The sequence below is a fragment of the Mauremys mutica genome, chromosome 1 (genome assembly GCF_020497125.1).
Source record: "Mauremys mutica isolate MM-2020 ecotype Southern chromosome 1, ASM2049712v1, whole genome shotgun sequence".
Taxonomy (NCBI): Eukaryota; Metazoa; Chordata; order Testudines; family Geoemydidae; genus Mauremys; species Mauremys mutica.
In genome coordinates this window covers 70791325-70804209 of record NC_059072.1, presented here as the reverse complement: position 1 = coordinate 70804209, position 12885 = coordinate 70791325, and the positions used below count along the sequence as shown (strand labels likewise).

At 42.1% G+C, this 12885-nt stretch overlaps 1 protein-coding gene across 4 annotated transcripts in view; it reads left to right on the top strand.

Annotated features, from left to right (window-relative positions):
* OSBPL8 (oxysterol binding protein like 8) overlaps positions 1 to 12885 on the top strand; it is a 192364-nt gene that overhangs the window by 162350 nt on the left and 17129 nt on the right. For all 4 annotated transcript variants that reach the window (XM_044979381.1, XM_044979391.1, XM_044979400.1 and 1 more), the window contains 3 exons: positions 2439 to 2610; positions 9398 to 9635; positions 11325 to 11509. In XM_044979381.1, the coding sequence (XP_044835316.1) occupies positions 2439 to 2610; positions 9398 to 9635; positions 11325 to 11509 (595 nt within the window). The remainder of the gene's footprint in view (positions 1 to 2438; positions 2611 to 9397; positions 9636 to 11324; positions 11510 to 12885) is intronic.

Here is a 12885-nt window from a genome sequence, read left to right as displayed (position 1 = left end):
GTCTAGTCTATTAGAGTTCTTTGAGTGTATCAACAAAACAAGGACAGAAAACAGAGGAGGAATAAATGGCCAGTTTTCAAGATGGCAAAAAGTTATTGGCTGGGCGCCCCCAGGTTCTGTTCTAGGACTGGTTGGTGGTTGATCCCTTTTTCAGAGCATTACTAAACTGAAGGGCAAATTTTGCATATGACAGAATTATTTATGTTAGCCAAAACTAAAGAAGGCTGTAGGGAACAGCAGAGAAATCTAATAGTTAGGTGACAAAGCACAATAGCAGATAAAGGTCACTGTTGTGAATGGAGAAATGGTACATTGGCAGGAATAATTTGAACTAATCAAACATTAGCTGGGGTCTGAATTAATTAGTCAGGGGGAAAAGGTTGGTGTTATTGTGGACCACTTGGTGAAAACGTTTCCTCGGTATAATTGTAAAGTTAAAACGTAAGTATGTATAAAGAATGGAATGTCTGTATTGGACATTTGCTGATGTGTTTTTGTAAGAAGATGCCTTTAAGAAAGTACTTAAGTTTTACATATTCACAGTAAGGAACAAAAATATTGCAAACAGGGAAGGAGAATTCAGTACAATTGACACTCCATGCTTGAAAGTTGAGTGTATTGTGGTTTGATAGAACAGAGAAATACTAGAGAGCAAAATAAATGCTTTCAATATAGTAACATTTTCTAACTGCTTAAAGTGCATATTAGGTCAGGGGAGCAGGAGGATATTGTCCTTCTGAATGAGGTGGAAGGTTGGAGATGAAGAGTGAGTGTCTGCATCCATTGGCAGGCAAAGAAGGGAGGTGGCAGTCTGCCTCTATGAGGGAAAAGGTATATCTGCTGTGGCTTCTTTGGTTATAACTAAGGCTAAGATTTTGTCTCGGTTACTTTTTGTTGGTTAAAAATTCATGGAAGCCCATGACCTATCCGTGACTCTTACTAAAAATAACTGTGACAAAATGGGGAGTGGGGGGGTCCATTGCCTTTCGAAACAGATCTTTAATGGCCCATGGCTGGGCAGATTGTTACCGGTACCAGTGAAAATTCAGGTTCAATTTGCTCAATGCACAGCAACTTATTTGAGAGAGAATCACACAAGCAATAAAAGGTTATGTAATACGTCCTCCTAATAAGCCTCAATTACCCAAGCATAAACCCTCAGTAACTATCTTGGCCCTACACTGTATCCTGACTGGCAAACAAAGCAGGTAGAGCTACCAATCCTAGATAGAGACTTCTCTTCTCTTCTCTTTTCAAGTACTTGGTTACTCCGAGGCCCTCTGGTTCAAAAGTCCCACAAAAGTCCCTCGTAGGAGGGTGTTGGTTACCCTAAGACCTTCTATCTTACAGCGTCACAGACCTCTTCAGATGTTAATTGGAGAGCTAACTAACTAATTAACTCTGCATGTATGGTATCCTTAACATTTATACCTGTCGCTCTCAAAGGGTCACGTCCCAGAAATATGCCCTTTGGGTGTTTCATTACTGGTTTTTCTAATTAATATTTTAAAGGGGACTGCAAAATAGACAGTCCAAAGATCAGTTGACATTTACCCTCTTATCAATCATTCACTTGAGCTCTTAGTGTGGTGCCATCCTAAAGGGTCATTTTGACCCTGGTTATTCCGTACCAAGCTCACTGATAGCATGTCTTCTGTGTGTTCTTTACTTTTGTGAGCTGGCCATCGGCTGACATGACCAGAGTTCCAAGCTGAAACACACACAGACAGAGCCTCTGATTAACAATTCAAGTGCAATTTCAGCGCACTCAGTAAATTTCTATACAAACGGTCTGATGTTAAGAGATCCCTGCTCCCAGAATCCTCTAGCCAATTCAAACATACCAAGCCATACCAAACTCATGTTCACCACATTCATTCATATCAGTCACAGTAATTCACAATAATAATTTGGCACCATCCCAACATCACCCATTGCTGCTGTCGCTCGCGGCAGCTGGGAGCTCTAGAATCTCCACCACCCCACAGAGGTTTGGAGCTCCGGGGCTGCTGGCTCGGACCTGCGGGGCCCCCCACCGCAGCTCAGAGCTCTGGGGTTGGCAGCTGAGACCTCGGGGGGCCCCCGCTGGCTGACAGCTCTGGCCCTGGGGCTGAAGCAGAAAATGTCAGACGTCTCTGGAAGTCATGGATTCCGTGACCTTTGTGACATAATCGTAGCCTTAGTTATAACATTCTGGTCTATGACCTTGCCAGTCCTACCCTGGAGTCCTTTTCACATCTAGACAGGAAGTAAGTTATTTTTATATTTTAGGTCTGGAATGATATTAAAATCCAAGTCACCTAACATCTGTGGAGTAAGTGTGCATTTATTATTCTAGTATGTGCCTTTCAAAGGTAAGGTATGGGGGTGCCCTAAATAACTCATCATTGTGAAGTGAACAACATCAAATTCCATTACTAACAAGCATCTATCTTTAGGCAGGTGTTGGATGGATGCTTTGGAACTGGCTTTGAAATGTTCCGGTCTGCTTAAACGTACGATGATTAGAGAAGGTAAAGAGCATGACTTGAACTCTTCAGCAGAGAGCACACATGTTTCTCTCTATGGCTTATTGCGTGCTAACAACTTACACAGTGCAGAAAGCTTTCCGTAAGTAATCAAGCCCTTAATTTTATTCTTATAAGAAAGTTTACTAAAACCGGTGTAAAACTCTTAAATCATTTAGGCAGATCTTTGAATTTGAAATGGTAATATCAAAGTGGAAACCTTAAGATTGGAATTTCTTTTGCCTCCTAATGCCCCTTAAAGATCTGTAATTGTGTATTTTTTTAAAACTTAACATTTAAACTGTGCGGATGTGGGTTCTTTACTGGATGATCTTCAAGTAGCTCTGCTTAGTCTTACTTATGGGTACTGTATTTCCTTATGGTGCCTTGTGGTAGAACCATCTTCTAGCAGTATTAGCTAGGGCACTCTTGTGCCTCCCCCTCACCCCCCAATGTCACACCATGCCAAAGGCAAGGCTATATAGAGGGCGGAACACCCTCACCACCTCAGTCCCTTCCAACCACGTGCCACAAACATATGTGAACCTCTCTGGTCTCTTCAGAGCTGGGGTTTTTTTCTTCTTAGATAGTTACTGTTAGCTGTTGATTTAGTCTGTGATTCTTTTTCAGTTCTGTGATATGGGGAAAGAGAAGAAGCTGGGTTTTAAGAGGTGCGTTTCCTGCCCAACTGTCTGCCTGGTACACAACGAACATGTGCAGTGCCTCAAGTGCTTGGGAGAAAGACATTTGCCTTTTGATTGTTTGATTTGTAGGACCTTTACTCCCAGAGCCCACAAGGACAGGGAGACTCACCTGCAGCACCTACTATGGAAAGAAGCTTTCAAGGCCAGATCCTCTGGTTCTGAGCAATCCTCCAATCCAAGGTTGCAAAGGCCAGTCTCTGCCTCTGTTGTTCCCCCACAACAAAGGACTGAAGGGTTCCAAGAGGCCGCATCCCGAGTTGGGACCAGACCCAATCCCTGCGGCTTCCTCAGTTAAGATTCTGAGGTTACACATGACCAAACTGAGGGCCACGTGATCGGATACCACTGCCCAGGTCTGGAAGAGAGGCCGAGACAGTTGATCCACCCTTACTGGTACCATACTTTGCCTCACACCTTTCTAATCCTGAAGGAACTCATGTGGTGATAGGACTAGGATCAGCTTCAAAGTCCACTTACAGATGTAGGAAGATGGAGTCCATTGGTGTGCCAGAACCAGAGTAGGTAGTGCCTCTGGTGCTGACTGTAATGACACTGAAGAGAGAGGGGCATAAAGACAAAGTGGCCATGGTGAGCAGTTCTGGTTCCTGGCACAGGCATCAGAGCTGTCTGATTCAGACCAGGGCACTACGGCAGCAAAACGCAGACTTGTTCAGCCTTTTGCGTCAGTAGCAAGGGAAATGGACTTGTATGTAACACTGGATTTGATAGCGTCTCAATCTTCAAATCTGTAGTTTGGTTCCCATTTTGGTTCCATCTACATTCTCAGTTCCAGAGAGTTCAATCATCATGACAGCCTAGGTTCACCTTTTGATGCCGCTGCACATGTCTGATCCAAGAGTGAAATGCAAGACCTCTTAGAGGAGGCATGTTTCCCCAACTCGAAGATCATCATCTTTTCCCCTGTCAGGAAGAGGAGGCTAGAGGGCATCAAGGTCCCTTTCACAGATCCTCTTATGCTCCCTCCTCCTAGGACCCCTACAGGATCTCCACAAAAAGCTGGCTCCTTATATCTTCTGCCAGTTCTGTTGTTGTTCCTGGCTCACTCTATTCCAAATCTAGATTTTTACCAAGAAGGAGATAGAGGAAGAATGCAGAGACTGGCAGAGTTTTTACAAAATGTGTCTCTCTGTGGTGGGGGCTCATCTGAGGAATCAGGGTATTTTTGTTAACCCCTGTTTAGATGACTGGCTACTGAAGGCTTCTGCGAATGAAGATCTGTTAAATAGTCTTCATGACCAATCTCTCTTCAGATTTAGGGCTCTTTCTCCACCCAAAGTCGATCTTCTGCCCTTCACAAAGGATCCCTTTTATAGGCACTATACTAGACTCCATAGAGGGGAGAGCTTTTCTGCCAGAGTATAGATTTATCAAAACAAGTCAGTATTTGTTAAAGATCCAGAGAATAAAGTTTTTCATGGGTCTTATGGTAGCCACTACTATGTGACACTGTTTGCCTGTTTGAGAATGAGATCTATGCGGCAGTAGATGCCTTGGTCTACAGCCCAAGTTGAAACAGTCTTCAGTTGTTGATACCCATGCCTTAGAGTATGATAGTGTCCCTAGACTGGTGGTCAGTCAGAACAAATGTGCTCAGGGATGTATGGGTCCAACCTGGATAGTGACTTCAGATGCATCAACCAAGGGCTGGGGATATGGGAAGGTGTATCTGAACCATTTGACGGTTCAAGGGCACTGGTCTTTTTAGCAGAGAATCCTGCACATTTACATTTTGAAATTAAGAACTGTTCCTCTGGCTCTCAGATTGTTCCGTTACACGGGTGGTAATGGACAGTACATCAGTGATGTATTACATCAGCAAGGATCCTTTCTCCTGTATGGAAAGGCAATGAATCTATGGGATTGGTGTATTCATCGTGACATTAGTCTGTCTCTCTACATGTAGCGGGGAACAGCAGATCATCTTAGCAAAGGCACCTCCCGGATTCATGAATGGTCCGTGAAGGCTCAGTTGGTTCGGACTGTATTCTCCAGTTGGAGTCAACCAGATGTGGAGCTATTCACATCAAGAGTCAACAAAAAGTGTTTGTTTTGTTCCAGAGTGTGCAAGGACAGACAGTCCCTGTTGGATGCCTTCCTTTTCCCCTGGGGGGGGGGGGAAGGCTTGATGTATACTTTTTCCCACTTTTCTATTGATCAAGACAGTAGTGAGGATGATACTAATTGCGCCAGGTTTACCACGTCAGCAGATGTTTACCAATCTCCTTCTACTGTGTAGTGGAGTTTTTGTGTGTCTTCCCTGATCTCCAGTTTTACTGTCCTACCCGGAGGGCAGGAGCTTTCATCTGGACTCAGTCTCTTCACCTGATGGAGTGGGCGATCGGACTTTGACTCTTTCTGCTCCTGAGCAATCCATATCTTCAGGATATACTAGTTAATTGTAGAAAACAATCCACTAGAAACTGTTAATGTCTAATGTAGTCCAGATTTCAGGCATATCTCTATCTCCCCCATATCAGCTTCTGTGCCTTGTGATCTGGAATACTGAAAGAATCAGGGGTTATCTAACTCACTGTTAAAAGTTGATTTGGCAGCCATCTCTGCGTATCACAATCTAGTTGATGGTAGGTCACTGTTCATTGTTTGATTAAAAGATTTATGAAAGGTTTATCAAATGTGTATCCCCATTGGGGATCCTGTCTCTTCTTGGGACTTCATTTTGGTGTTGGTCATGCTGGTGAAATCTTTCAAACCCTTGGCTTAGTGTTTTTTCTACTACTTATCTATCAATACGGGTTTCGTTATTGCCATCACAAGGAGAGTGAGAGAACTGAATGCCCTTATGGCTGACCCACTTTTCACTTCTTTCCCTAAGGACAAGGTAGTTCTCAGACCTGATCTCAGATTCTTAACTAATGTGTCTGATTTCCACATTAATTTGCCAGTTCTTTTCCATAGGCTGCACTCTAAGAAAAGAGACTCTGTCCTACGTACTTTGGATGCCCAAAGGTCCCTCGCCCATTACTTGGACAGGACTAAAAGTTTCCGTAAATCCTAGCTTGTTTGTGTCTTATGCCAAAAAACAATTGGGGTATAAGAGTTCTTCCCAGACTATTTCTCAGTGGATTACACAATGTAGTGCTGAATGCTACATGCTAGTAAAAATTCCAGTGCCTGTTGTGATTTGACCACATTCCACCAGAGTTGTGGCTTCTTCCTTTGCCTATCGTAGGCAGATGCCAGTTGATGAAATTTGCAAATCTGCAACCTGGACTTCAGTGCAGATTGTCACTAAGCACTATGCTCTGGATTTGGCAAAGCAGTGCTTCAGTCTCTATTCAAGTAGGACTCTGATCAGCTGTTCTGAAGCTAATCTGGAGGCAGCAACAATCTATCTCATAGGTGGGGAATATGCAAAGCCACTTGAAGAAGAAATTGAGGTTACTTTTCAGTAACTGGAGTTCTTTGAAATGGCTCTGTATATTCACACTTCCCACCTGCCTTCCCCTCTCAGAGTACTTATTTTTGTGTGTCTCTGGCTTTGCAGTGGAAGGAACCGAGGTGGTGAGGGTGCTCCGCTCCTATGTAGTCTCACCCTGGGTGCGGCATGATAATGGGGGGTGGGGTGCAAGACTGCTCTAGCTGGCGTTGCTAGAAGATGGTTCTACTGCAAGGTACCACAAGGTGGCACAGCACAAGTAAGTGTGAATATGCAGAGGCATCCCAAAGAACTCCTATTACAGGTAAGGAACCTTCGTTTCCTTTGACCAAGTTTCTCACATCCATTGTTTTCTAGAGAACTTACTTCATTTTCTCCAAAATGCACATAGTCCTGTGTTCAAAAATAGGCAGTAAATGTGGACTCCAATTGCTAAAATACTACAGTTTAATTCTTCTTGGAGCCCTCTCACTACCCTTTGGGTTGCTTCATCTGAAGGTCAAAAGTTTAATTCATCTGACATAAATTGCTAGATTTTTGGCTTTTGTACTATGGGTGGTAATTTGAACAATAATATTAAAAAGTCATTGATACACTTTGACCGACACTCAGCTTTTTGGGTAACCAGACTGATATATACCGTCATTTTCAAAATTGAATGATGGAGTACAAAAGCTGTGTGCCAAAAACCAATAGGCAAAATTTCTCGTGTTGCCTCTAACACTCAGTTTACAATCACTTCCTAGACATGGTTCAGGGCTGAAGATGCTTTGGGACAAAGATTCCAGGAAGATGATATGATAAACTGGTTGGAAATAAAGTCTTAAACAACCAAAATAGATCAGTGGTATTTCCAAACAGCAAGGCTCCTATTTTTGAACATGGACAATCTTAAGTCTTGTACAGAACACAAAGGAGGGCATGGACAGGGTCTGCTTCAAAAGAATTTAGGCCCAGATTTTCGAAAGGGATTTAGGCATAGTTGCACTCAGCATTGCAACACTTAACTAATTTTTGAAAGGGATTTAGGCCCAGATTTTTAAAGGTAATTGGTGGATTTAGGTGCCTAAGCACCTAAATCTCTTTTGAAAATGAAGCTTAGGTCCCTAAGTCAGTTAAGAGAGCGCAGTGCTGAACATAGCAAGGCCTAAATACCTTTAAAAATCTGGCATTACTGTAAAATTTATTTTTTAATTTTTCTCTGATTTTTTTCATCATATATCTGGTTGATAGAGGATACACATACAACACTGGAAGAACTCTGAGCGCTGGAACTCTAGTATGTGTGTTTTGGGAGTATACAGTAGGCACTCCCAGAACACACACATTGGAGAAGGATACTTAAACAATCTTGCTCTCAAGTGTGACTGCACTTTATTTCTGTTGCCCAGAATGTCACCTCACTTCTGGAATCTTTGTTTCTGAGTGTTAACTTCATTGGAGCGACTTAAGCGGTCAAAAAGCTTATATTGACAACCAAGAATACATCCATTATCAATCTTTATCCCCATAATTTTCCCTTTCCTGCCACATGAATCAGAACTCTAACCTGAGAAGAATGCCATCATATGTGCACCCTGGAGCAGGATGTTAGAGTTCTGCCATCTACTCCAGGACATGTGTGCATGAGAATTCTGCTCCCTTACCTTCCTTTTGTGGGAGGATTGTATTGTTGCTCATCTCCCCAATGCAGGATGCTGAACATTATGCCATTATATGCAGGGGAGTTGGTGAAGACCTGCATCTGGAGAAATAAAGTGCAGTTGCCTCTGAGGGGACCCCTTGAGACTAGGGTGAAACTGGGAGGAGGAGGAGGCCTGTTGCATCAATCCTTGGTTCATGGCCCAATCCATTGTGTGTGTGTGTATAGAGATTATCAGATAAGCCCGTGAGAACTCTTGTAACAAGTACTGTCCTCACTCTACTGGCTCCTTTCAACCAATATATATGATCTGCCTCCAGCTGGACACCCAGCTATTACCCAGAGAAACATTAGTGAGATGGCATTTCATAGAATTTTGCAAAAGTCTTCCCTTGGCCTTTCTTTTAAAGTTATGCAGTAGCTACTCCAACACTTGACACTTTTGAAATGTAGTTATCTCAGCTATGTAAGCTAACTGGACCATAGATCTACCTGTGTATGTATGATACAAATATGAACAGTTTTTTAAAACCCACTAAAAGTAGCTAGGTCACTGTTAGGCAATCAATCATACATATTGTTTATACACAAAATAGTGAGGGTTGTAAGATAAAACCTGTATGAGGACAAAATTGTTTTAGGGTTGGTAATGAACTTCATAGTTCAAAACAAAAGCAAACCAAACAGATTGCTATAAAAGTTTCAAGGAAGGCTCTTTCTTGTGATCCTTTCTTATTGCAGTGCTATCAGTTTGACATGGCTATCAGATATTGGTATTGACACTCCTGCATTAGATAAGTTTCTGGGTTTGAGGATTTCAGAGTAGCAGCCATGTTAGTCTATAACCTCAAAAAGAACAGGAGTACTTGTGGCACCTTAGAGACTAACAAATTTATTTGAGCATAAGCTCTCATGGGCTACAGCCCACTTCTTCGGATGTTGGTTTGAGGATGCAGTAAAGAATCCTGTGGCACCTTATAGACTAACAGATGTTTTTGCAGCATGAGCTTTCGTGGGTGAATACCCACTTCTTCGGGGTTTGAGGGTGTTATTCATAGTGGTGAACAATTTGAAGGAGAGGGACAATCACAACATTTTAGATTTATTTTTTGTGTATTTGTTGTAGATTAAATGATAGTGAAATTGAAAGGCATCACTTTAAAGATCAAGATGTGTACTCTGACAAATCTGATAAGGAAAATGATCACGATCATGATGAGTCTGATAATGATGGCCTGGGGAAAAGTGAAGAAAGTGACACTGACACATCAGAGCGACAGGATGACTCTTACATTGATCCAGAACCTGTTGATCTTATCAGGGAAACTACCTATATGGAACAGATTCATGAAGAACTTGGAGAGGTAAATAATGTACTCTTAGCAGTATTTACCATATTTCCAGATAGCAAATTGACTTAAGAGTTTTAGACATCAAATTAAATGTCATTGGAAAGTTGCCTTGCAGTGTTAGATTTAGTACTTTAAGGAGACTTGTGAAAGTGTGACTGCTCCCCCTCATGTCCCTCTATTCAGGGGCAGCTCCAGGCACCAGCACGCCAAGCGCGTGCCTGGGGCGGCAAGCCGGGGGGGGCGCTCTGCCAGTCGCCGCGAGGGCGGCATGCAGGTTGCCTTCGGCAGCTTGCCTGCAAGAGGCTTTGGCGGACCTCCCGCAGGCAAGCCACCGAAGGCAGCCTGCCTGCCATGCTTGGGGTGGCAAAATACCTAGAGCCGCCCCTGCCTCTGTTTAACAGATTCCTGTTCACCACTAGTCATGTGGCTGAGCAAGGGACTTTGGAATACTCCCCAAACTTAAGGGACTGATTTTACACAAAGTGCCTCCTGCAGCAGAAGTGGAGTCCAGCTGCTTGTCCTTTCATTTTTAGTGATTGGTTTACATTAGCTTGGTTTCAAGGCTCTTTTTCAAGGAAAAGGGCAAGAAACTTAGTTATTAAATGAAGTAAAGAGGCTTCTTTACATTCTAGTTTCCCGCTTAATCAGAAAGGCCAGTAGCCACAAGATTTGCAGGGCTCAGAGGTTGCTTTTGTTGCCTTCTATCATTTAACAAATTTGTTAAGTTGATCTTCACAATGACTCTGACGAAGCTTCTGCATGGCAAAGCTCCACCTGACTTTGATGTTCTGAGCATTTGTGTGATTAAAAAGTAGCAGTCACCATAAAAAAAATCACCAGTGCTATTTGAAATGGTAACACTCTGAATCTGACTTGTTTGAGCCTCCCTCATGTGCCTGTTCACTACTAGAGACTTCTTTTTTTTCATAGCAGCAGGGAATGAATAAGATGTCAGATGATGTTAATTTCTAGTCTGTTAATGCTGCTGTTACCGATTTTTGCTCCAAAGATAGTTGAACTTTTTTTAGACAAAACTCACTACTAGCTTTTTGTTTTTTTTAAATTGGAAATAAGGTGGCTTCTTCTAAAATCCTGCTTTCATTTCTTGAAACACTCTTGAAAGGAGAAATATGTCCCTTTTCTTCTCCTAGTCTAGCAGAGTCATCTGGAGATGTGTAGATGGGAGAGAGAGAGCATCCTCTTGCTGCTTCTAGAGGGAGGGAGGCGTATGGAAGAGTGCTGGACATATCAAAGGGTGGAGGTGAAATGGGCACATTCTTCTTCAGCATTCAAAATGAGAAATTGATTAATGTAACCAATGGCTCCTGGCTGGTGCATTCACTGCATGTGAGAGAAAAGGGAAAAACATAGTTGATGGCTGGGAAAGGAACAGGCTTCTGACCATGGTCCCATCTAGAGGGCTCTCTTGATATAAAATGTAATATAATTATTGCGGCAAACCCAATTCCTAAAAAATAAATTCTATATAGCATATCTGAAATGCTGTGTTAATCAGGTAGCAACTCCTCAGAATGCCTCTAATGGGGCTAGTTCCCACACTCCTGCAGGTAGTTGGTTAGCCACCATGTATTCTAAATCTAACTTATTGTTTGTCCTAAATGTGTGTAGGTTTTTTTCATAGGGTATGTTGAACTGTTACTGTGTTTCTAATTTTTCATCAACATTTTTTCCTGGTGGAAGGCAGGGGAAGCTTGTCAAACAGAAACTGTGTCAGAGGAGAACAAAAGCCTGATCTGGATGCTGTTGAAACAAGTCCGACCAGGAATGGACCTCTCCAAGGTTGTACTGCCTACGTTTATCTTGGAACCTCGTTCTTTCTTGGACAAACTCTCTGATTACTACTATCATGCAGACTTCTTGTCTGAGTGAGTTAATTCTTTTCACTTTAAAAATAAATTTTATTAAATAGTGAAATGGCTTTGCAAGGTTTTTTATCCATCCTGGTTAAACTGAAGCAGAGAATGCTGAATGTCTGAATGCTCATCTAACAATGTATTAAACATCACGTTGTGGGATTTCCTTGGCTTATTACTTCCTAAAGCTTATAAAGTATATCTCAAAGGCACAGTTTCCTGGTCAGAAATTGATGATAACTCTGACAGAGAAATATGCTTATCAGTGCTACTAGAAACAGAGAATAGGAACCTTTGGAAACATCTGTTTTCCTATGCTTTAAGAAGTTAAGAGCCAGTTAGTGAAGGCAAAGGAAATTAAATTTCCTAGCTATCTACAAAACAATACCATTTAAGTAGTCCAATTAAAGTGTTTTGTTAGCTATATGAGGGCCTAGATCAGTGGTTCTCAACCTATTTACCATTGTGGGGTGCATCCAATACTACCTGTATGGCCCTGAGGATGTCACATGGGCCGCAGCTCTGTGTTGATTGGGCCACAAGCGGCCTGTGGACTGCACGTTGAGAACCACTGGCCTAGATGAATTCACTTGATTTATCTGAGAACCAAAAGGAATAAGAAGGACCTAAAATGGAATGCTTCACTTCAACTTGGAGTTCTGTGAATTTCTAAAGCAGTCTTCCCAGATTGGAGAACTGGACGGATAAGATTTTGCGGTGCATGGGCCTAAGTACTATATCTTTGCAATGGCCATGCTGCCCAGAATTGGACATAATTGGCTTTGCAAAAGAAATAGTTCCCCCCACGACCTTTGGCTTTTAAGTGGGGAAAACACACAATTCTCTCAAGAGCCAACAGTTCTCCAGTCTGTTCTCAAGACTAGATTTTCTTGTTACTTTATTGTTTTGACAAATATTTAATAATAAATACAAAAAGGGCTCTACTTCACCCTAGAATCCTAAAATGGGGATTACATCACATGGATCAATGTCTGGATCAATGTCTGTCTACAGTATTAAACTATATTAGAAAGGAACAAAAGTCCATAAAGGAAAACAAAATATTTAGCTGAATTTCAAGAAGCAAACCAAGCTTTTTTTTTATCATAAAATGTGCATTTTCTTGTATTCAAGAAGCTTATTGGGACTCAGTTTTGAGAACTTTCTCCTTGGACCTCGCTAGTGTGACTAGCAGCAGTATCTCCCCATCTACAATAGGAAAAGTTTCCAGTGAGATATTTGGGAAGCAGTCTCTTGGTAATACTGTCAAATGTTTAAGAAGCATGACTGTTTTTTTTTAATTTGGCTGCTTCTTGGTCAACTGTATGCCAAAAGCCATTCTTGACCCTTATTCTGAGTACTTTCTAACTATGTCCATTCAGTTACAA